Source organism: Balaenoptera borealis (genome assembly GCF_965194805.1).
Source record: "Balaenoptera borealis genome assembly, chromosome: 20".
NCBI lineage: Eukaryota > Metazoa > Chordata > Mammalia > Artiodactyla > Balaenopteridae > Balaenoptera > Balaenoptera borealis.
In genome coordinates, this window is record NC_138879.1 from 16,650,164 (window position 1) to 16,674,444 (window position 24,281).

General features: G+C 57.8%; 2 protein-coding genes across 3 annotated transcripts in view; both read right to left on the bottom strand.

Annotated features, from left to right (window-relative positions):
* Window positions 1-697: 697 nt before the first annotated feature.
* Window positions 698-6,397, bottom strand: SPPL2C (signal peptide peptidase like 2C). The gene has a single exon (XM_082373828.1). It carries the CDS (start codon window positions 6,031-6,033, stop codon window positions 3,973-3,975), a length of 2,061 nt encoding a protein of 686 aa, XP_082229954.1. The 5' UTR covers window positions 6,034-6,397; the 3' UTR covers window positions 698-3,972.
* A 7,420-nt stretch (window positions 6,398-13,817) lies between these two features.
* The window catches only part of CRHR1 (corticotropin releasing hormone receptor 1), a 49,843-nt gene continuing 39,379 nt past the window's right edge, over window positions 13,818-24,281 (bottom strand). The window contains exons 5-13 of one of the 2 annotated variants that reach the window (XM_082373855.1): window positions 19,366-19,472; window positions 18,461-18,581; window positions 18,085-18,238; window positions 17,731-17,791; window positions 15,508-15,580; window positions 15,158-15,243; window positions 14,784-14,919; window positions 14,555-14,596; window positions 13,818-14,054 (exon numbers count right to left, since the gene is read on the bottom strand). In XM_082373855.1, coding sequence (XP_082229981.1) covers window positions 13,914-14,054; window positions 14,555-14,596; window positions 14,784-14,919; window positions 15,158-15,243; window positions 15,508-15,580; window positions 17,731-17,791; window positions 18,085-18,238; window positions 18,461-18,581; window positions 19,366-19,472 — 921 coding nt within the window. In that variant the 3' untranslated portion in view covers window positions 13,818-13,913. Of the gene's footprint in view, window positions 14,055-14,554; window positions 14,597-14,783; window positions 14,920-15,157; window positions 15,295-15,507; window positions 15,581-17,730; window positions 17,792-18,084; window positions 18,239-18,460; window positions 18,582-19,365; window positions 19,473-24,281 lie in introns of both variants that reach the window. The other variant, XM_082373854.1, reaches the window with a different exon arrangement.

Sequence of the window (24,281 nt, forward strand, 5' to 3'; positions counted from 1 at the left end):
ATCAAGACGCAGAGGGGTGGCTTCAGTTGTCCAGCATCACACGGCAAGTGAATAGCAATGCTGGACTTTGAATCCAAGTCTCAGTGACTCAGCGTGCAGCTGTGTCCTCCTGTGCTAGCTGAAGAGATGCTTGATGGTGAATCACAAACCTTCCACATACAATTACTTCTCAAAGAGAATAGAGGGCTGAACCTCCTGAGGGGCACAAGGCAAAGGAATGGGTAGACCCTGGGTTTTCCTGGAGGAGGCATATTTTGCAGATCGGGGTGTGCAGAGAGGAGCAGTGTTGAGGATGGGAACCGATCCCAGCTGCTGGGCTGGGAGGCAGAAGACCAGAGTTGTGTTCTATTTATGCTGTCCCATTGCTGTGTGACGTTGGGCAGCTCCTGACCCTCTCTGGGCTTTCCTTTCCTCATCTGTGGGATAGAGCATCTCTCGGGTCCTTGCTGGTTCTGACTATCAGGGGAAGCCAAAAGCTCTGGTACCAAACTTCTCATCAACTAGAAAAAAACTAGGCTGTGACTATTCAGCTCATGGGGTTCTTGCTGGGATTAAATGAGGCCACAAAGAAAAATGCCAGGCAGCCTGAACACAGCACAGCCCCAGAGCTGGGACTGGGCCACCTGGAGCCCTGGGCATGGCTCAGGAGTTCATTCCTGCCCTGGTCCCATCTTAGTTTGTTTTTTTTGGGGGGGGGGTTGTTTTTTTGGCCGCGCTGCGTAGCTTTTGGGATCTTAGGTCCCTGCCCAGAGATTCCACTGGACTGCCAGGGAATTCCCCACCTCCCCATCTTAGGTTTCACCTGTCACACGTTGGGCTCTGCAGATGTTGAGATGGGGTTCGAAGTGCGAAAGCAGCAGAGGAGGGAACAGGTGAGGGCAAGGGAGCCATCAGACCGGGGTGCAGGCTTGCCTGCCACCGTCTCTGCTAGCCCAGGGGGAGATGGGCAGGCCCTGGTCCCACTGTCCTGCTCTGTCATTAGCTACCTGAGGGTGCAGTATGGATGTGTGTGCATGTCTGCTTGCACGTACCCGTGTGTGTGTGTGTACATGCACACGTGCAGTACTCTGTGTCCCTCTGGGGTTGCCAACGCTGGGCACCTCTGACAGGTGACAGCCACCTGGATTCGGCCCAATCCCTGGGAAGCAGACTGGCAAAGGGAAGCACAGCCCGCAGCTCAGAGAGGATCCTGGCTCTGGGGTCAGGGCAGGAGCAGGGAATGCTGGGCCATCAGAGAAGAGCAGCGACAGCAGCGCTACCAGACGTCGGGAGCCCAGGCTCGGCTCCTTACCCGGACGGTTTAATACGCGCCGGGACCCCCGAGGTAGGCGGTGTCATTCCCCCCATTTTATAGACGGAATAGTCTCTGAGTGTTAGCCCCTGTTGGGTAGAAGAGTGAGGACAGAGTTGGATTCGTTCTTCCCTGAATCTGCTTGGACATGGCGGGGGGTGGGACGGGGAGGGGTTCCCTCCTCAGACCGTCCCCTTGAGCATCCTCTCCTCGGAGGCAGGCATCGCCCTGCCCAGGGGGCTCCAGTCCAGCGTCCTCAGAGCCACACCGACTGCAAGTTCCTGGGAGAGCAGAGCTCCCTTGCCCCCCAGTCCAGGCGGTGAGGGGGACCGAGAGGCCTCGGCTCTGTTCAGCCCTCCCCCTTGGGCCTGGCAGAGGGGTATAGCCCACGCTTGGCGGGCCCAGTGACGCAGGTCAGCAGTGGGGAGGCCGCCCTGGCTGGAGGTGAGCCAGAGCCTGCGGAGGCCCCTCTGTCCAGGCCAGATGGTCGCTGGCTCCAGCAGAAGGGGCTGCCAACCCCTCCGGTCAGTGTCCTGGCCCGGGTTCCTTGCTCTGCCCTAGTCCAGACCCGGCCCTCAGGTGCTGTTTGCCGAGGGGGCTGCGCTTCGTCCCCAGTGAGTGGGACTTTCTTTGAGATGCCCTTTACCTGGCCCCCTTCCTCCCCACACCCTCAGAACCCTCAGAGTCTCATCTCCACACTGACCAAGGCCCTGCAGTACCCCAGGGAGGCGGCCTGGGGTGTTCCCTCGGTGTTCAGGCTGGAGCAACTCATTCATGCATTCATTCATTACAACCAGCTTCAAGAATTAAGTGAGGTGGGTTGAGACCAGACCTACCCTTGGCTCACACTCTTGTGGCTGCAGCAGGGGATGGTCTGGAAGGCTGTGTTGGGTGAGGATTCCCGGGAGGGCAGCCTCTCTTGCCCAGGTTCACTTCATTGTCTGGGTCAGAACTGCAGGCAGTGGCCAGGCTTTGCCCAGAATTCATTGATTCATTCATTCCATTCATTCATTCATTCATTCATTCCTCCAACAAATATAACTCGAGCACCTGCTACATACCAGGCCCTGTTCTACACAGATGAACAAGACAGAGGGTTCCCTGCCCTCACCAAGCTGACGTGACTGGGGGAGACGAGAAAACTAATGAACTGGGTATAGGGTGATGTGATTGAGGCCAGGGGCTGCTTTAGGAAGGGTCATCAAGGAAGTCTTCCATGAGGAGGGGGCATTTGAGTTGGGGCTGGACAGACAAGAAACTGGCCAGACCCGATTCTGGGGGTAGGAGGAGTGGAAAGTTGCAGGTAGAGGACCCAGCACGTGGGAAGGTCTTGGGGGGCAGGGGGAAGATGTGTGTGATGGGGGCTGGTGTGTGCTCGCTGGTGGTGGTAAGAGCAGGAATGCTGGGTGTGGAGGGGAGGAGGGGAGGAAGTTGGGGCCAGAACCCAAAGGCTTGTAGGAGTTGGATTTGATTCTTTCAGCTCCTTTCACAAGGGGGAGTAATATACACAGAGCTAACATTCATATTGATCTCCCTACAGGCATTGCGTCAGTCCTCGTATATAAGCCAATGCGGTCAAACCTCCCCCAAACCCCCACAGTAGGTCCTATTATTATCCCATTCTACAGATGAGAAAACCGAGGCACTAAGAGGTTAAATCACTTGCTCAATGACACAGGACAGGTCAGTGATGGAGCTGAAATTTCCAGTAGGCTGCTGGTTCCAGAACTCTAACCACGGTACCGCACTGCCCCTCCCACATAGCCTCCTGCGGAAGCCTTCCCTCACCCCAGAGTTTGTTTGCTCTGCTTAAGCAACATATAAACACACCATAAAACTAAAGAAACTGTGGGGTCCTCAAGAGGTCATTTTGTCCATGCCCCTGCCTCCAGGCAGACATGGTATAAGTCCCATTTTGAAGATGAGACTCCTGAACCTCAAAGGGGTTAAGAGATTGGTCCATCATCCAGGATCAGGGAAGGAAGCATGGGAACTAGAGCCGTGCTCTCCTAAATTCTTCCACTCCGGCTCCAACCTCTCCATCCCCGTTTTGAGATGATTCTCAAGTTGTTTCTTGTCTGTTCTCCATCCCCCACCCTTCCCCCAGCTGGACAGCAGTCTCCCTCTGTGCCCACCACAGGGTGGTGTACACAGTAGGCGCATACTTGATGTCTGTGGCTGCAGCAGGGGGATGACAGCAGGCACGTGCTGGGCGTGGTGTTGCCGTCCAGGATGCGTAGAGCAGGGACGCTCAGCAGGAAGGGTGGTGGTGAGCTGACACACGAAGGCTGCTCAGAAATGCTCCAGTGAGTGAGGGAGCTGGACTGTGGTGTATCTGTCTGGGAAGGGAAGGGTATCTCAGCCAGAGAGAAAAGCATGTGCAAAGAGAGAGGGAGAGAACGTGGTGTGATCAAGGAAGAGTCATGGTTCAATTGGACCTGAGCATGAGAAAAAGATGGGCAGTGAGGCCGGGGTTGGGCTGCAGGGAGAGGTGGGACCTGTCCTAAGGACCCTCCAGTCTCTGCATGGACTTATTCCGTGGTTGCTGCTTTCTTACAGTCCTAACACACAAAGAGGCTCCATTGGGTAGATATGGAATATCTTTAATGCCTCGATTTCTTTTTGCCACACGTGGCTTTGCTCTGCAACAGTCCAGAGGCACAAGTCCCAGGGCCCCGGGTTCACAAGGGAGCCTGGGTCGACATGCTCTTCTTTACCTTCAGGCCCTTCTTCTTGTGGAGCCCCGTCCAGGGCAGGCCAGCATCGTGGGCCTGGGCCTGGGCCTGGGTGTGGCCCAGCTCCGAGGGAGGCGGCATGAGTGGCATCAGTGGTGTCAGCGTGGCCAGTGGCATCAGTGGCATCAGCTCCTCTGAGGCCCCAGGGGGGGTACAGGGCAGCTCATCAGGCTCCAGGTTGGCATCACTCCAGCCCTCAGAGCTGTCACTGTGGCCTTCAGGACTGGTGGCTTCCTCCTCAGATATGATGACGATCTCAGCCGTGTCCTTCCCGAGGTCGCCGTCTAAGTTCCCTGCCAGGTGCTCAGTGGCCCCCTCAAGCTCGCTGGCTCTGTGGACGTCTGCTGCGTGCTCCTGTTTCTGGTCAAAGCCAACTGAAGGGGCCCCGCAGAGCCCTGGCACCGGCCGGGCGGGGGTCTTGGCTCTGCCCTGGCCAGTCCAGAAGAGGGTGAGCTCTTGGCGGCAGGCAGCCACGGCCAGGCTGGTGAGCAGGGTGCTGGACACCAGGTAGAGCAGGGCGGGCTGGCCCATCTGCATGAGCGCCATGGCAACAAAGGTGACCAGCAGGCCCACAGCATAGGCCACGGTGCAGGCCACGAAGTAGACCTGCCGCGAGCGGATATGCACGTCAAAGCAGTGACAGTAGGCCACCAAGAAGCCGGGGACCACGATGTCACCGAAGCCAAGGATGGAGAAGGGCTGGTCACACAGGGTCAAGGCCGAGAAGCTCAGCCGGGGCACCTTGAGCACCATGGGCAGCCTCTCGTGGCTCAAGGAGTCTGCTGGGCCCCAGGCTACCTCCACCATGATGCTCTCGCCGGTCCTGGTGAGCAGGGGTGTGACGAAGACAAAGAAGACATCAAAGGCCAGCAGGGCCAGCAGGAAGGAGGCACAGCTCTTGAGGGTGGGCAGGCGCACACGCCGCAGGACGAAAAGGCAGTAGGCCACCCCCAGCATGTCCTGCAGGAGCCACGCCCAGCGGTCCTCGTTGCGGTAGGCGACCCAGAGGACCGTCACCACCATGCACAGGCCGGCCAGCAGCAGCAGGGGCAGCTGCAGACAGGCCCGGCGGCCGGGCAGGAGCCACCGGTATTGCTGCAGGGGCAGGTGGTGCACCACGGGTACCAGGCAGCTGTAGAGGCCGGTGCTGGCGCCCAGGCCGAAGATGGCGATCATGACATAGACAAAGCAGTCGTAGAAGAAGTAGAGCAGCAGCATGATGGAGGAGGACATGGTGACCACTGCGCCCGTCATGGCCGGCGTGAAGTCCACTGTTGCATCTTCTTCCTCGTGCCCCTGCTGGGCTGCCACTGCTTCCTGCTGATTGTGACCGCCAGGCCCCCCTCCCCCTTGGGCCAGGCGCCGCTGCACCCGGTCAGCCTCGGTCACTCCGGCCCAGTAGCCGCCCACGGCCACGGTGCCTACAGCCAGGATGAAGATGACCACCACGTTGTAGTCAAGGATGGGCTCTGGGGGTGCATACAAGGCCACGTGGACCCCGGCTCCACCGTGGGTGTAGCTGAGGATGTCGAGCATGTCGGTGTAGCGGAGCACAGCCACGGGGATGGTGAGGTGTGGCAGGGGCTTGTGGCGGTCCTGGGTCGCCGGGGTGGTGTCTGAGCATTGCTGGCCGCTGACCTGGCTCACGATGAGCAGCCCATGGGCTCCTCGGGCCTGAGCCAGCCAGCCTTTGGCGTAGAAGCTGCAGTTACCCCTCACGACCATGGCGGTGGTCTGGCGGAGGGGCCGCTGGCTGGGGGAGCCGGGGTGGGCCTGGTGGGAGGAGTCCTCGCCTGGGCACCAGGGTGCCTGGGTGCCGTCGTGCAGGGGCAGGAGGGGGGCCCGGTGCAGGTCCCGGGGCAGGGTGACATAGTCGGAGCGGAACAGGACGCAGTAGTCCTTGCTCCAGTTGTCTGACACCACGTGGACCACAGCGTACTCCCCCTGGGCCATGGTGCTGACGAAGAGGAGGAGGAGGAGGAGGAGGAGGAAGCCCAGGCACGCCATCCTCCTCAGGCACCTGCTGCTGCTTCCCAGTGTGGCAGCTGCCCACAGCCCGCTGCCCCCTCTTGGGGCTGGGTGTGGCCCTCTGTCACAGAGCAGCAGCTTTGTCTTCTATCCAGGAAACCAGGGCCACACCTACCTAGTCACAAAGCTGTGCAGTCTCTCGGGATCCTGTCCCCCAACCCTGCCTCTGGGTGGAGAGGTCATCTGGGTCCCCATACTCTGCCTAGCTCCCAGTGGAGCTGGACCAGCTAATCTGAAACAAGCGGTGAGAGGATGGGGTTGAGGGTCCCAGACAGGGTTCTGGACCCACCTTGCCCCTTACACACTGGGCAACCCGGGCAGAGGCCTCTCCCCTCTGTGCCTGTTTCTTCAACTGCAGAGAAATGAGGACATTAGACCAGAGAGTTTCCAAGGCTCCTGGGAGCCCTGACCTCAGTGATATTGTGCACTTTTATTGAACTCTTACTAAGTGCCAGGTTCTTTACCTGTACTCATGGCACCCTGCAAGGAGGTATTACTACACCCAGCCAGCACGAGGCTGCGAGCTATCTTTTAAATCATGCCCCTTTGGGCAGGCACGTGACTGGAATTTTATTCCCAGACTCCCCTGGATTTAGGAATGGCCACGTGGCCATTTCTCACCAATGGAATTGAGCAGAAATGATGTGAGTCCCTCAGGGACCCGCACAGAGACTGTGGGGCTCCTCGTCCATCCCTTTGCTTTTCTCACAAATCAGTCATGGACAGGCCATTGGCTATGGAGAGGAGGGTATTGTCCCAAGGGATGGGGAGAAAGGGAGCAAAAGGAACCAGGTCCCTGGATGTCTGCATGGAGCATGGGATGCTCACCGTGGGCTGTTAGATACATTGTCTTCCTTAAGCCACTGGCTTATTATGAGTCTCTTTGTTACAGCAGCTTAAACTTACCTGAATATCCCCACTTCATGGATGTGTAAACTGAGGCTCAGAGAAGCCCACCCCATGGGCCCCAGCCCCGGTTCCCAGATCCAGCTCTCACACTGGACATGACCCTTAGGTCTTGCCCTGTCCAGGGAACTGCCTGGGGCCTGCCCGTCTCCCTGGCGGCTTGACTGCAGCCCTGATCTCTGGCCCAAGGCCTCACCCGCTGCCCGTGCTTGTCCTTCAGGCCCTACCTCCAAGGACAGCTCCACCACATCCGGGAGACTCTAGGCCCTGTTCTTTTTTTTGTCTTCGTTTCTGTGTGTGGGCTTTCGCTAGTTATGGCGAGCAGGGGCCACTCTTCGTTGCGGTGAGCGGGCTTCTCATTGCAGTGGCTTCTCTTGTTCCGGAGTACGGGATCTAGGAGCGCGGGCTTCAGTAGCTGCAGCACGCGGGCTTCAGTAGTTGTGGCTCACGGGCTTAGTTGCTCCGCGGCATGTGGGATCTTCCCGGACCAGGGCTCGAACCCATGTCCCCTGCATTGGCAGGTGGATTCTTAACCACTGTGCCAACAGAGAAGTCTCTGGGTCTTTTAAAAAACCAAAGACTAAGACACGTACTGGGGTAGTATTATAAAAAAATAAAATAAAACAGATAATAACAGGTTTTGGCACGATGTGGAGAAATTGGGATTCTCGTATGTTGCTGGCGGGAATATTGTAAATGGTACAGTCACTGTGGAAAACACTTGGCCGTTCTTTGATAAATTAAACAGAAAGTTACCATATGACCCAGCAGTTCCACTCCTGGGCATATACCCAAAAGAATGGAAAACAGGTGTTCAAACAAAAACTTGTGCTTGAATGTTTGTAGCAGCACTCTTCACAATAACTTGGAATAGATGAAAAGAACCCAAATGTCCTTCAGCTGATGAATGGATAAAGAAAGTGTAGTCTCCCCGTACACTGGAGTATCATTCTGCCCTACAAAGGAATGAAGTTCTGATGCACACTAAAATGTGGATGAACCTTGAAAACATTAAGCAACGGAAAGAAGCCAGACACAAAAGGACAAATATCACACGACTCTACTGTTATGAAATATCCAGAATAGGCAAATCATAGAGACAGAAAGCAGGTTGGTGGTGGCTGGAGGCTGGGGGAAGGGGGGATGGGGAGTGACTGCTCAGTGCGTCCGGGGTTTCATTAGGGTGATGAAAAAGTTCTGGAACTGGATAGAGGTGATGGTTGCACAACATTGTGAGGGTATTAATATGTTGAATCGGTTGAAATGGTTAAGTTTTATATTGTGTGTATTTTACCACGATTTTAACAAGAACAAAACAAGGAGCAACTCCGGTCCCCTCCAGGGACACTGTGCTCAGGATAGGCCTCATTGTAATTCTTCTGGACCCAATCAGACCAGCATATGCCCCCATTTGGGGTTCAAAAACATGGGCCCCCCAGAGCCTGCTCCTGCCTCTCCCCGACCCCAATCTACCCTTAGGCTCCTGGTGGCCTGGGCTCAACGAATTCTCTGGAGGCTCATTTCCTTTGAGGCTCTTCCTGGGACCCAGCTCACAGAAGGCTTTTGGGTGTCTGTCCAATTGCTGCTTCCCCAGATCCCCCCGTCCCATCTCCCAGCACCAGCCCCCAGCCCCCAGCCATGGAATTGCTCCTCTCTGTGGCTGCTTGGTGCCCTGCAGGATGCCCTGGTAGGCGCAGTCACACAAGTGGCCGATGCCCACTCCCCAGGCTGTGTTTCTGCTCTAAGACTCTGCATCACCCACTCTCCCCTATGCCCTCCCCAGATCCCACCCCTTTCCTTGACGGCATCCTCCTGATCTCCAGCTTCTGTTCCTTCCCCCACTGCCCCCCTTAGCTATGGCCCAGGGCAGGCCAGGGGCAACGTCTCTGCCTTCTGTTTGGGGATGTAGGTGGCACCTGGAACACTTATCTTTATCCACTCAGGGCAGAGAGGGCAGCAGGTCCCAGGCAATGGGTCTCAGCCCAGTGGGGTTGCTCAGGAAGTGTGGGATGGTGCCCAGCTCACTGGGCCCATGCACTGCCCTTGTTTCCTGGCCCCGATCTGTCCTAGTTGCATGTTCTAGAGATGGTACAGACGCTGAGAAGGGACCAGATTACCATCTTCTCCTTCCCCCGAAACCCCCAGTAATGAAAGCAAGAGAAGCAGGAGCACGTTGTTTCTGCCCCCACCTGCCTTGGACCAGTGGGCAATGAGGCTGGGCAGCAGGCATCTGTCCTGGACCCCTTGGAGGGGCAGAGGGAGTGGGTGGCAGCCTTGTGGCCAAAAATGGTCTCTGGAGTTATTTCCATATGATGATCTCCTTGGTGTTTTCAACACACTGAGAGCTTTGAAAAACATACTTGCTCCAGGCCTCTCTTGACCCATGCCTGCCCAGCAGGATCTGCAGGGGTAGTGGGGCCGTGGAAGGTAGGAGAGAGGAGCTGACACTCTGAAATGGAGCAGGGACAGGGCTGGGGACGCCGGGAGGCAGGCAGCCTGTGATTGGCCTGGAGGCTGGGCTGGCTGGATAGGGAGTGGGCCCACCTGAGGCCCACGCTTGGCCGGCACAGACTCCTGTGTCCAGCTTCGTCTCTGAACACTGTTCGTCCACAAAATTGGAGAAACTGAAGAATTTCCTTAGGAAGAGGATTGTGGGGGGCTGTGGGTCAGGGAGGAGAACGCTACAGAGAACTCCCGCTGCACAAGGGTTAAACACCGTGGGGGCCAAGCGAGGCCAGACAGGCTTCACATCCAGCCATGCCACTGCTGGGCACGTCTCAACCTCTCTGGGCATCACTTTCCCCATATGTTAAGTGGGGATAACAGCTCCTTCCTCATAGGGTGGTATGAAGAGTAGATGAGATCAGTATGTAAGGGGCTTAGCAAGGGGGCTCCCGGTAAGTGCTCAGCGATAGTATTGCTGAAATGTAGGAAGCACCCCCTCTGTTTGAACCAAGGGTGGGCAGGTCAGTTTGAAGTCAGGGGGCTGGATGAGATGAGCTTGAGCGACCCCTGAGCTGGAGGCCAGTGACACCCTCACATGGGCTGGGCAGGGAGACCCACAGAGGCTTCTGGTGACCTGGGCTGTACTGTTTGCAGTTAAGCATCATTTTAAGGAGTGGAGGGGTGCAGGATGTTGGGAAGGTGGGGAAGGGGTTGCTGGATGTACAGAACCCTCATCGCTCCCACCCAGCTGGGCTCAGCAGCCAGACACTGGCCGGGCCGTCTTTGGGCCGGTTCCCTCTTTACCTGGGACACGTCCCCGATCTGAAACCCTGAGGCCTCCTCTCTGTCCCCTCCCCGCAGAGCTGCTTTATCAGTCCTGGCCTCCCCAAACCCAAGCCCAGTGACTTCAGTCAACTGATGGGGTGAAAAGAGGCCTGGATTTGGAGCCAGAGACCTTTGATCTCAGGGGGGTCACTTGGCCTCAGTTTTCTCGGCTGTAAAATGGGCTGGTTCTGTTCCCTACTTCTGTGAATGTTATAAAGGATTTTGTGGATTGCAAAGCAATCTACAAATGTACTCAATTAATTATTATCTGGATTCCAAAACCTCCCTCCTTCCTTGATCTGCACCCTCTGCCCTGACTTCAGGTCCCAGGGTGTCTGTCAGGGTTCCAGTCTGGGTCCCATCAGCAGCAGGGGGACTGAGGAGGCCTTGCGGGGGAAGCCGAGGACCCCAAAGCAGGGGCTATGCCTTCACACTCAGGGAGGGGGGAGCCAGAACTGGAAAACCCAAACCCCACAGGGTGGTTTTTCCTGTACTGGTGATCTGTGCCCATGAGGGAGGGACCCAAGGAGAAAAGGGCTCAGGTGGGGGAACTTTTAGGGAACTGCAGCCTCTGCATGTGGCATGGAGAAAAATTCTTCCCAGCTTGAGAGAGGGGCCTGTCCCGCAGTGATCCCCACCCTGCAGCTGCTCGGCCCCTTCCCACAGTGGGGTGACCTGTGTGTCTGTTGGCCCATCACACAGCCACAGCCGCAAGGGACCTCCCTTCCCACCCACCCACAAGTTGAAGCTCAGGGCAGAATGACCCTCAGAAATCCCATCAGGGGCCTGCCTTGACTCCAGCCCGTGGAAGGCTTATATTCGGCACACCTGCCCCTGGCAGGTGGGGCTGCAGTTCTTTGCAGCCCAGATGTTTCCAGCTGTGCTTCAGCAGCCCCTCTACCCTTACAGTCTCTGGACAAGAGGGATCCTGAGGTTCATGTGAAACAGCGCCCATGGCCCAGGGACCCCTTGCAGCTTCTGTGATGACCAGCAGCCTCGCCTTGGATGTCCTCCCACGACCTTCCACAGCCGGCAGCTCTGAGCTTTGCAGCCCGTTGCTGGCGTACGTCCTGGGGGTGCTGCTTGCCTCCCCCCGCCCACAGAGCTGAGCGCACAGTAGGCGTGCGAAGGGTGCCCATCAGCTAAAACGGCCCGGAGGCACAAGCAGGAAAAGGCGCACCGCCCCAGCTTGGCCCCTTCAAGAGCCCCTGCCTATAAAACCCCCTCACAGCACCCCCCCCCAGCCCCTCTCAGGCTCCTCTGTCCTTGGGATGCCCTCAGCCCCCCACATCCCAACATTGTCTGTGAAATGCCTTGCTTTCTCACTTCTCCTTCATTGACTGGAAGGCAACATTGAGAAAGGTGCCTCACTTGTGGCCATTTGAGACTCAAGTCACTTCTGGTCCCTCTTGTCAGCTAGGACCCTTTCTGCGGCTGTCCCACCCCAGCTGCCCTGGAAGCTGTCAGCATATCTCCGTCTTGGTGCCCCTGGTCCTCTCCTCATGGCTTCCTCTGCTCAGCTGGTCCCCCCATCTCCCACCTTTAGGGGACAGCGCTTGGGGAGTTAGCAGAGCAGGGTACCCCACATGGTCTTCAGGGACACCCCCAGCTCCTCCCTCGGGGGGCAGCCAGATCCTCACCCACTGGACCTCCCCTCCCCCAGCAGAAGCTTCGGGGCTCCCAGCACCGCGGTCATCTGTCTGTCCTGGTGTCCTGATAGCACACGCACCTGTGTGCCCATGCACTCGTGCATACACACACACCCCTGTGTGACCCTCCTTCCGGGTCAGAGACTCAGAGGCAAGGCCCGGGCCTGAGTGTGTTGGGTGGAGCGTCTGTGTCCCAACCACCTCCTGCCCCGAGGACGTGGCCCACGTTGTGCCCGGCACTCTCCCGGCCTCCGCAGGAGGTGCAGGGAATTACTGTCCCCCAGGAGCTGGTGGATACACATCCCTCGCCCCTCGGGTGGGACGACGCAGGTGTGGGTCCCACCCGGCCCTCCCAGTTTCCGCAGCAGGACTGGCTGCAGCCGCCCACGGTGGTGGGCGTGTGCGCCCCACCCTGGAGTTGGTTCTCGAAGCCTTGTCTCTTGGTACGCCGCTGAGGTTTCCGTGCTAAGACAGCATTCAAGCCTGTTCGGCCTCCCCTGCTTCCTAATTCCTTCCTGTTCCCAGCTTATCTCCTCCCCTGGGGCTGGGACACACTTCGGCCTGGTCCCGCTGACTCACCTGTGCTCAAGCTGTGCCTGGCCCGTGGTGTCCTACACCTTCTCCCTACAACTCGCCCCCCTTACAAAAGCTGCCCTTACCTGGTCCCCGCAGGCCCGTGCCCTTCTCCTAAGTCCTCTCCTGGACCTCAGGGGCTCCCCTAGCGCCCCATCATTGGCGTGTGTCTGAGTGCCATTGGCTCCCCAACCGCACGGTGGCCCTAAAGGCTGAAGGTGGCCTCCATTTCTTTGTGGTGCCCTCCCTACCCAGCCCTAGCACATACCAGGCTTCACAAGTGCTGGCTGAAAGATAAATATTATTATTTACACTAGCCACCCCCATCTCCCGGCCCCACCCCCCCAAAGCCCTGCTCTGGCTGTCCAGCATCTCTGGATGTGGCTGGGTCCTTACCAGGGGTGTAAGCGGTCAGCTGGCTGGTTGCCCCAAGAGCCACTGGTCCTGCTCTGGGGAACTCGGGGCAGAGGGGGGCCGAGTGCCCCACCCTCTTCTATCTTTGCTTAGCTAATGATGCTACCCAATGAGGTCATCCAAGGGCCACAGGGTCCCTTTGACCAGCAGAGGGTTTGCCCCAGAGGCCAGGTCACTGAAAACAGCAGGCTGGGTGGTCCCAAATATTCTCTGCCCCCCAAAGGGAGGCTGGCTTTGGCTGGGGCACACACTGGCTTTGGCTCCAGGACACTCTGTCACCCTCCCGCCTCCCCATCATCTCACGAAGGGGGAGACACCTGGGGCAGGAGGTTAAGGAGGGGGAACCCATGTGGACTGTGGGGTAGTAAAGGTCCAAGGGCGCAAGGCAGCGAGGCAGGGCATTTCTGGTGGCAGTGCCACAGGGTCACATGAATTTCTGGTGGCTTGGGAGGATCTCGGTGATGTGGCCTGATGTCTGATGATGCCACCTGATTTCTAACGATGTCTGCAGGGCTTCGGACAACATGGCCTTGGTTCCCAGGGGTGCTGGACAGCATTGCTGAGGCCTGGGGGCACCATCACGGTGGCTGGAATGCTGTCACAAGAGTTTCCCATGATGCCCCTGGAGGAGCGGATGGCCCCCCACAGTCGCTGAGGACATCCCGGGGTCTCCGGTGGGCTGCCATCTTGTGCTCTGGGAAAAAGCACCTCTTGGAGGGACCCACATGCTCCTTTGGATTCCCTGCTCTCCATCTCCACTCCATTTCTGTTCCATTCTTGGGGCAAAGGGGAGCCAGAGGCCCTGGGCCCAGCGCAGGCCTATAGGGTATCTTCCATTCATCCCGTGGCCCAGACTGCTCTCAGAGGCCTGGAACTCCTGCTCAACTGGGGGTGCGGGAGGGGCCTCCCGGGCTCTCAGTGCCAGCTACTCCTGGGGGTACAGGGTGTGGGAGAGAGCTGGTCCCCTCCACAGACAGGGCGGCCAGCTGAGCCTGGTGACCATCTCCCCAGCCATGGATCTTGGGGGCCGCCCCATGGCCCTCCAGCTCAGATTGCTGTGGACTGTTTGATGCTGTGAAAGCTGACACGGGTGGGGGAGGTGGGGATGGACATGGCGCGGGCCACGCGGGCGCGGATCGAGTGCTTGTCCTGCCATCGGTGCCACCTCTTCCGGATGGCAGAGCGGACCTGTGGGCACAGAGCAGAGCATAAGGTCTGAGCCTGGGTTTCAGGACCCCCCCCTCCCTCCCCCAGGGCTTCCACAAGCAGCTCTACAAGGGAGCTGTGCACAGGGGGCCACGTCGGAGGTGGCAACAATCATCAACATTGCTGATTTGCACATTTGTTAGGACAATTTTCTCAAGCGTTCTGAGCAAGGGGTACCTTTCTCAAATCCACCCAAAGGTGCCATATGGCCTTTGCCATGAAGAATCTCTACCCTCAACCCATACACATCTCCTGCCCTCAACCTACATACACCCCTTGTCCCAGGGCTCAGCTTCCTGGTTTTCAACAGCCCATTTCACAGACTCATTGATGAGACTGGAGCCCCGGCTTCTGGGTCCCACACCTACTGCCTATGAGAGCAAAGAAGTGGGCTTGCCACCTCGGGCAGGAGGAGGCCACAGACAGTCTCTGGTCCCGGCAGGCCTCCTGCCGTCCCGAGTCCTGGGGCCCCAGGTCCTTACCTCGCTGTTGAGGAAGCAGTAGAACACAGACACGAAGAAACCCTGGCATGGAGGGAGAAGGTGGGTCAAGGGACGGGGGCAGGTGCGGCCCCATCCAGCTTCGGAGCTGACCCGTTTCTGTCCCCAGCCTCCCACTCCTCCAGGCCCCTGCCTGGAAGAATCCCCACCCGAAGAGGTGCAGGGGACAGTCAGGGCTGGAGCGAGGGGTTGGGGTGGGGGACGGCTGTACCTGGAAGGATTCCAGGAAGGAGTTGAAGTAGATGAAGACGACCCGGGAGACTTCGTCCTCCCCGGGGTTCACGAAGAACAGCATGTACGTGATGCCCAGGAGGGGGAGAAGCACCAGAGTGGCCTTCACAGCCTTCCTGGGGTGGGGCAGGTAGGGGGGGAGGCCCAGAGTCACAGCCCACCCAGGAAGGGGGCTGGGGCCTCTGGCTTGGTGAGAAGGACCGGGTCTGGGGGAGGGCTGTAGCAGATCCCCGGAATGTCTGAGACAAGGGGAGCTGGGGTTTCAGGAGGGACTCTCAGGCCTGGGGGGATACCCTGGGTCAGAGGCTGGGATCTCTGAAGCGCCCCATGGGTGGGGGAGGCAGGTCTGGTTACCTGTACTGAATGGTCTCAGACGTGGTGGATGCCCGGAGTTTGGTCATGAGGATGCGGACGATGTTGAAAAGGAAGATGAAATTGATCTGTAATTTGACACATGGTGCGATGGCCTGGGCATGGGTGCGTGCAAGAGGCTGGAGGGAAGGTGGGGGACAGGGCAGGGACTCAGCTGTCCCAGGTCTGGCCTCCGCCCCCCTGCTGCTCTCCCTCCACCATCATGAGCCCTTACATATTCCTGGCCCCCTGCCCGCCACCTCTAGGCAGAGGGATCCTTTTAGTCCACTGTAAGCCCTGCTTGCCCCTCCCCACTGAGCCCCTCTCTCCTGTCCCCCTACCCAAGTTCTTACCAGCAAGACCAAGATCATGGGGCCCTGGTAGATGTAGTCAGTGTACACCCCAGGCCTTTTGCCAAACCAGCACCTAGAAGGCCACAGAGGTAAGAGGAGGAGGGTCACCTGGGTCCAGTTCAGTGGCATGAGGGAGGAACAGTGCTTGGCCAGGGCAGGACTGGAGCCAAAAGCCAGGATCTGGGTGGCCCAATTCCAACCCTGGCAGAAGGTCAAGATAGCTTTCCATCTGCAGAATGGATAGCATCCTTTGAGATGTAAAGCTGGAAGCAGGCACTGTGGCAGGGAGGGGGATTGGGGAAAAGACCGCTGAATAGAACAGGCATGGGTCCAACACACACTGCTCCCCTCAGTCCCCACTGTGTCTCTGGTGCATGTCCACGAGGGGGGCCTTGCCCTGTACATGTCATGCAGTGACACTCAGTAGCTAACAATCTCTGAATTTGTTTGATGGCAGCCTGAACAACCTAGAGGCAGAGACTCTACAGGTTCCACCTGTCGTGAGAGGCAGAATTGCTTTTCGTTTTCTTGAGTTTCCCTCCAGCAAGACCTAGGGAGGTCTAGGGGGTGGGTTGGGATGAGGCACATAGGAAGTCCCATGTCCTTGTGCAGAGATGATGGACCCTCAGGCATGCAGATCCGCAGTACCTAGATCTCAGCATGCTTCCATAAACAATAAACTGAGATTTTTTATGTGAAACCTCTTGACTTTTTCAAAGTTTGGAAGCAATTCAAGTTTTCAAAAAGCACTGTGCAGACCAAACGCAAGCTGTCCTGGGCCAGGTCCAGTCCTTGGCCCCAGAGCCTGCAAGGTCTCTCTCAGGTCTCGTACCTGGATCCCTTCTGCTGCAGTGTCAGAATCTTACCACAAGGTGGAGCTCCAGAGACGCTCAGATCAACTTTCCTCTGCGCTCAGCCATCCTTTTTGCTCCAAGATGCGCCCAGACACACACACTGGGCAGCTTTTTGAAACCTGTTCTTCCTTCCCTGTACTCACCTTCACATCTGCAGGCACAGGCTCCATCGCCCAGGATTTACAATGCTCCTGTTCTGAGACCCAGGCCACCATTTTGGAATCACTGCCAAGCCCCCAGTCCTGCCTGTCAGCTGCCCCCGACTCCCAGTTCAGGCCCCCATACCACCGGCTGTGCAAATGCAGAGAGAGCCAGCCAGGCTGGGCCGGAGTCAGGAGGGATCACCTTGATCCTTCCTAAATGTGAATATAATTTTCCAGGCTCCTTGTCATGGGTGGAGAGGAATAGCCATGGTGATGGAGGCCGCCTGGAACCCCAGTCAGACAGTGGGTTCCTGAGAACACTTTGGCAAAGAAGATCCTGGCACCTCCACTGGCCATCTGTGTCCACTTTTTCTGCCTCTCTTTTTCAGTGGTTCTCAATCTTAGCTTCCTATTAGAATCACCTGGGCAGGTTTAAAAACTCCTGGTGCCCAGGCCACACTCCAGACCAATAACATCCAACTCTCTGGAGGTCAAACCTGGGCATCGGTACTTTTTAAAGCTTCCTGCGTGATTCTAACACAAGCCAAGGCTGAGAAGCACTGCAGTGGAAATGCAGTTTTCAGGGGTGATTGGGAACACCTACTTCCATTTAAGTACAGCCCCTCAGGACTTTAGAGCTGGAAGGAGTCTCTGAGATTGTCTGGATCAGTTCCTATTAAATCAATGGAATCGTTTGTTAAAACAAGTCTTTATTAATAGAAAACATTTATATGACATTTACTATGTGCCAGACCCTATTCTAAATGCTTAACATATATTAACTCATGTCATCCCCACAACAACACTTTGAGGGAGGCACTATTATGAGGATGCCCATTTTACAGATGAGGAAACTGAGGCACACTGCAGTAACTAGCCCAAGGTCATAAAGCTACTTAATGATGGGAGCCACAATTCAGAACCTGGGTCGTTGGGCTCCAGGGACTGCCAGTAACCTTTAGGCTGTTCTGCCTGTGGTGAAAGCCCGAGACAGATAAAAGAGCCTGGACCTGCCTATCCAGCCCCACCTCAGGCAGAACACTGTTAGGGAGACTCAGTTTGAATCTGACCCCCAGCACTCTCCCTATGTGGATGGAGAAATTGTGGCCCTGACAGGGAAGGTGACATGGCTGAAGGTCCCTGAGGAGCATCAGGCAGAGCGGGGCTGGAAGCCTGGATCTCGGGGCTCAGGGGGCCCTGAGGGCAGTGAAGAGGAGGTGACTTACTTCTCATTGTCGTAGTACAGCTTCCCAATGGCCCAGGCCACGATGATGGGGAAAGGCACACCTGGGGGAGAGACCGGCTGTCACAGGACCTGTTGGTGGAGTCTGGGGGATGCAGGCCTGGAAGACCCCAGCGCAGCCCAGGGCCTAGAGGCGGGCAGGGCCTCCCCAGGTACTCACTGGCCTATCATGCCTCCTTTAAGATGTTCCCCTCGTCCCTGCCCCCCAAGTAGGGGCAGAGGGCTGTGTGCACACCCCACCACCCTAACCTGGCCTCAGTCTCAGGCCCCCAGCCAGCCGGTCTGAGTCTGGGTGGGGAGAGGATGGCGGGTCAGGGCAGGGGGCTGGCCCGCTCACCCCAGCCGATGCAGATAAACATCCACTTGCGCAGCCGGTCGGTGGAGTACGTCAGCACGACGGCTGTGTGCAGGTAGCAGCCCTCGCCAAACATCCAGAAGAAGTTGGTCACGTGGAAGTAGTTGTAGGCGGCTGTCACCAACCTGCACCAGCCCTGCCGCCCACCCCATCAGAGGCGATGACTAACCAGGGAGGGGGGATGGGAGGAAGCAGCGGGCCACCCCAGGCCCGGGGCCTCCTCCCGGCAGGACGGGGCACCCCCCCAGCATCCACTCCTGTGCTATGGGCCCCAAGGCCTGGCTCCGGTCCCTCCTCTGCAAAGGCAGCCCCACCCAGACCCTTCCTCTGACCCTGGGCCTGCCCCTCCAGGACACACCACATTGCTCTGGTGGACTTCCGGGCTCATGGTGAGCTGGACCACGAACCACGTGGCGTTCCGCAGGATGAAGGCCGAGATGAGGTTCCAGTGGATGATGTTTCTCAGGCACCGGATGCTCCTGTGGGCAGCAGGGGAGGGGGGGGTGACAGGAGGAAGAGGAGGAGAGAGAAGATGAGGGATAGGTCACCAGCATCACTCCAGCCCGGATGTATGAATGGGGAAACCGGGGCTCCGAGCAGGGCGGGCTGACTAAGTCACACTGGGAGGTGGCAGCAGTGGCTCTCCTGATGTCCCACGGGTCCCTTCCTAATTGTGGCCCACCCAGACCTAAGCTCCGGGGCAGAGCCTGCCACATGGCCAGTGCTGCAGGGACCAGGGGCTGCTTGGCTACTAGGGATGCCCCTTCTCCCATGAGCACCCTTCCCTCCCTGTAGCTCCAAGTTTGAGGCTCAGAAAACATAAAAGGCCTCCAGCAATATGCCTCCCTCCCAGCTTTCAGCCCTGATGCTCAGCCCCTGCTGTCAGCCCCCATTCCTGGCACAGACCTGGCTGGCACTGCCACCTGCATCCTTGGCAGTTGTGCTGGGCCCAGGCAGCTTCAAACCCAGAGTGGGCTCCACCTTCCTGGTCTCCCAAATGGGTGCAGCCCGGCCTGGGTGTGGGTGACACAGGTGAGCCTGGGCTTTGGCCATCCCCCTCCCCTCTGCAGTCACTGGGCAGGGTTGCAGAAGTGACCCTGCCAGAGGTTCCAAGAGACCTGGGACATCTGTATCTGTCACCTGCTCCCACTGAGGTGAGGGAGCAGGACTCCCCCAGCCCACTACTGCCTCCTGTATCTTACTTCTCCCCCCTGCTCGGGGCCTGGGGGGTGTGGCGGGGGGACAGTGCCAGGGCCTCCTCACCTGAGCCGCAGAAAGAGGACAAAGGCCACCAGGAGGGCTACCAGGGAGATGCAGTGGCCCAGGTAGTTGATGATGACGGCAACATGGTAGTGTACCTTGCTCTTCTTCTGAGGCAGGAGAGAGGGGCAGAGGTGAGGCTCCTTCACAGCTGCGCCCCTGTGCCCACTGGATGTGCCAGGACAGCCCACCCCTACAGGTGCCTGGGACAAAGTGGGCCATGATGACAATAGTTATCCCTTCCTGAGCCCCTGCTATGTGTGAGGTGTTGCCCTAGAGCAGTGCCGTCCAGTTTGAGTCTATGTCTGTCTGTCTGTCCCCCAATCCCATGCTCTGTGCACTGCTCCGTGCTGTGGGAAAAATATCAGTTAACTTGAATCTCCATGTCACATCGGGTTCCCCATTCCGTGTGCACAAACACGCATGCACGGCTCACGGATGTTCTCTCATGTTCACGTTTCCGTTCAGTCCCAACACCAGGAGGCCCTTGTGGGTGCAGACCAACCCTCAAGGACTTCTCTCCTCCTCCCGTTTCTGAGTTGAGCCACCATCTTCTCCATCACCCCTAAATCCCTCCCGCTGCAGCTGAGGCCCGCTCCTATCAGCGAGGAGGGGAAAGGGCAGTTGCTCTGTATTAGCATCCACAGAATCATTAGAAACCATAAAAAAACCTCTCTAGGCTCTGTAACTTGCTTCCCGGGTCCCACCCCTGGCCCAGGGGGTCTGCTTGAAGTCAATGGGGTCCTCTCCCAGGACTAAAACAAAGTTCCCAAATGTTATTACTTAATTCATTTCATACACTGATGCAAGCTGGGAAACGCGGCAGGCCCCTTTCCAATCAAAGTTCACTCCATGAGTGTGGAAGCCCTCCCGTTTACAGAGTATTTTCTTTCTTTTTTTTTCTTTTTGGCAGCGCTGTGCGGCTTGCAGGATCTTAGTTCCTCGACCAGGGATTGAACCCGGGCCCTCGGTAGTGATGAAAGCTCGGAGTCCTAACCACTGGACCGCCAGGGAATTCCCTACAGAGTATTTTCATATCTGTTATCTTCTCAAACCCTCAAGGCAACACTGGGGGAAGAGCCAGTAGGGGGTGTGTACCTTATTTTGCATAAAAACAGGCCCAAAAGTACACGGACTCGTTCAAGGTCACTCAGCTTCAAACCGCCTCTCACCTTCATGTGCAGATTGACAAGGTGCTGAGGCAGAAGACGGGTCCCCACCCCATGATGGTGGACTGGGGTCTCCAGGGCCCAGCTCTCTGCAGACTCTTGACCCCGTGAGAGCAAAGGCCCCCTTCACCCTTTCGTAGGTCCCAAGAGGGCAGGAGCTAAAGAGCCAGAGTGTGGCACACGGTGGAGCGCCGGGAACTGTGTGTCGAGTGCAGGAAGGAAAAATGGATGTTGGAAAGGCACTGGCTTTTGTGAGGGGAGGGTCCCTGGTAACCCCTCCCTCCCTCACCCTTTCCAAATTCTGGGGTGGGGCATGGGCATGATGATGCCCGGAAACTGGCAACTATTGAGAAAAAGACAAGCTCGCAGGAGACTTGTGCACCCTTTCAGAGCCACCAGAGCTCCTGGCTCTCTGTGGACCCTCCTGTCGGAATTACAGAATCCACGGGCATCAGAACTGGTCCCAAGGGATCAAGTCCAGCCCTACCCATCTTCCAGATGAGGAAACTGGGGCCTAAACTCACCCACCCAAGGACAAGGGGTGTACCTCTGAAGCAGGACACCTAACAGGCATCTGAGAAGGGGTGAAGCCCTCCCTCCCCTGCTCTCCCCAGCCCCTGCTCTCCCCCTTCTGAAGGGGCATCCTCACCGAAGCAGCTCTGAGGCCCAGAAGGCCCAGGCAGCTCTGTTCTAGGGGCTGGTTTTCCTGGAAGAAGCTTTCAGGAACATGACAGGAAATCACATTAGCAGCTCAGGCTGTGAAGCGCTGAGACCCAGCGAGGTGTAAATGGCAGTGGGGCGAGAGGGCGGGAGGGGCAGAGGGTATTCACTGCCATCGTATAAACGCGGGGGGCGGCGGGGTAGCATCTCTGAGTGCCTGGCGGTAGATGCCAAGACCAGAGACCCCAGCAGATATGCACACATCCAGCCTGTCTGGAACTGATATTTAATTTCCTCTTATTAAATTTTCCACAGGTCCATGCTGCGAAGCCCCTGGGTAATGGCAGAGACTGTGGAGCCCAGAACGGTGTGATGCCCCAGCTTCATGCACAGGGCCAGGTGGGCAAGATGAGCAGTGTGCAAGGAGGCCCTTCACTGCCCCCCACAGCAGGCCGAGCCGGGGTCCTTTGGTTTGGGGTGGCATGAGTCATTTATTAAGCACCGACTGTATGCTGGGCACTGCGCCAGGGGCTTTACAGACGTCACTGCTTTTCTTTCTCACAACTGCCCTCTGAGACTGTCCCCGTTTCTCCAGTTGAAGGGGCTGCATAATCGGCCCAGCATCGGCATCCAGGTCTGCGTGGCCTTAAAGACCCTCCTTCCTCTGTCCCCGCGGTGCATTTCTTGGGGGGATAAGCAGGGACTGAAAACAGAAGCGCTCTCTTCGTCCTGGGCCCAGAATACTCAGGGAGCTTCTACGGGGAGGTTGGGGGCTCATGAGGGCTTTCCTCCACTGAGGCTGAAAGGGGAGAATTGGGCCAAACCACGCAGGGGACCACCTTTGCCTGACTCCTCGAGCTGGAGGGCCCAGGCTGGCTCTCAGCTCTGCTTCTCACCTGCCACATCAGCCTGATGCAAACTGAGAAACAGCAAGGCAGCTGGGGGGTTACGGTGCAGCGAGAGCCCGAGAAGACTGCTGGAGAGATGGCAGTGTCACCCCGAGAGATGACCGGCATCACCAGGAGAGATGGCCAGTCACCCCCAAGAGGTGGTCACTGATACCCTGAGGGGTGTTCAATGACACCTGGAGAGAATAGCCAGCAACATCCTAAGAGACACCCAGTGACACTCCAAGAGATGCTGATGACACCCTGAGAGACAGTCAGTGACCTCCTGAGAGAAAGCCACCGTTAACTGCAGAAGCAGCTGGGATGCCTGAAGGACACATGGACACAGCCAGTCCCTGGGGACCTGAACAGCACTCTGTCCTTGCCCAGTCTGGAGACCAGAGACTGGCAGGTAAGTACCCTGAAGAGGGTGGCACAGTGTGGCACTGGGCAGAAGCCACTCCTCTGCACCCTCACGACCAGAATCCAATAAGTAATTCTGACCAGACTCTCTGCAAGGCACACCTGGTCCCAAGTGGTGGCAGTGTCAGACCTGTCCTGATGCCTTTTCAGGATGGCATGATGGGTTCTCCCCGCCTGGTCCCCACTGCCCCAGCCTCTCTCCCACCCCCATCCACCCCATTTTGAGGCTCTCCCTCTCCACCTGGGTTTCCTGAGCTACTCCCTCACCCCACCCTGGGCACTCCAGTCCCTTGCTCCCCAAGGTGTGGTCCCCAGACCAGCAACGTCAGCATCACCTAGGAGCTTGCAGGAATCTTGAGAAATGCAGAACCTTAAGCCCCACCCCAGATCCACTGAGTCAGAATCTTCATTTTAGCAAGAAGTCCAGATGATTCCTAAGCATTCCAGAAGCCCTGGTCGAACCAACCCCCTCTGCGAGCAGTGAACGCCGGCCCACGAGCCTACACCCCCAGAGCCCCTTTTATGTCCCATCAGAGTGTGTGCCCTCCCAGGATGTGCCGGGGGCCAGGGCTCCCTGTGCTCAGCAGAGTGTAGGGGAGGGACGCAGAGTGTGTGCAAGCGTCAAGGGAGCGGTGGGGGGACGGGAGAGCTGTCTGGGGCAGTTTGGGGTGTCTCTGCAGTGGAGGGAGACAAGTGTGTGTGTGGGGAGGGTGCAGGCTGGTGCTGGGGGGTCAGTGCAGGGGCTGGGCCATGCATGAAGCAAGCTCCCCGGCTGGGGGCCTGTCCCTTGCTGGTGATGGCTGTGGGCAGGTCTCCTCCCTGGCCTGGCCTCTGGGCGCCCTCACAAGTCTCATTTCACAGGCAGTGGTTCTGCGAATCCATTATCTTCAGTTCCTGGGGCGCTGATGCTTAATTAGCGCTGAGTCCGGGCCCAGAGCTGAGAAATCGGCTGCTCGGTTAATTGGCGACTTTCCTCTTCCTCTTTCACAGTAGCTCCAGGAGGGGACGGGGAGTCTTGGGAATGGGGAGGGGTCTGGCGAGGCTGGGGGCTGGCAGAAGGGGATGGCATTTTCACTAATTAAATTAACTGATTACCCAGAGTGCTAGGCAAAGGGGCCAGCGGGGGCTGCCGGGGAAAGGGTGGGCGGGGCAGCCTGGGTTGGGGTGAGCCCTGCAACCAGACGAACGGCGGTGCCCGTGACCCCATCAGGGGTGCCCGATGGTTGGTGACCCCCCCCAACCATCCCCCCTCACGGTGAACACAACAGCTTCCCCTGAGCTCAGGTGATGAGAGGCCGAGGGGTGGTGGCTAGATGGAGCGCCCTCTACAGGCCAAGCCGCAGGCGGACACCGCCCTCCCGCCCCCAGGAGGCAGACTGAGCTGCTCTCTGGCCTTTTACAGACGAGGAACCTGAGACTTCGTGAGGCTGAGTTACCTGCCCAGGGTCACACAGCACATGTGCTGGAACCAGAATCCAAACCTCAAAGCTTCTGCCTCCAAAGCCGGTGCTGTTCCCGTTATACTGTCTAAGAGGGGCCTGATGAGAAGCTGGTGCCCCCTAATCCTCCTTCTCCCCCCAGCCTGCTGGTGGAGAGAGGGAGAGACCCCAGTCCAGGCAGAAGGGGTGGGAGCTGCAGAGTGGAGAAGGCACCTCTGCCCCTGATTCTTTGAAGGGTGTTGGGGGCAAGGGGGGCTGCTGAGTGTCCCCCATCAGCCAACTAGAAGGAAGGGGCTTAAATTAGAGCAGGAGAGATTTGGGGGACCGTGAGTGTCCTCTGA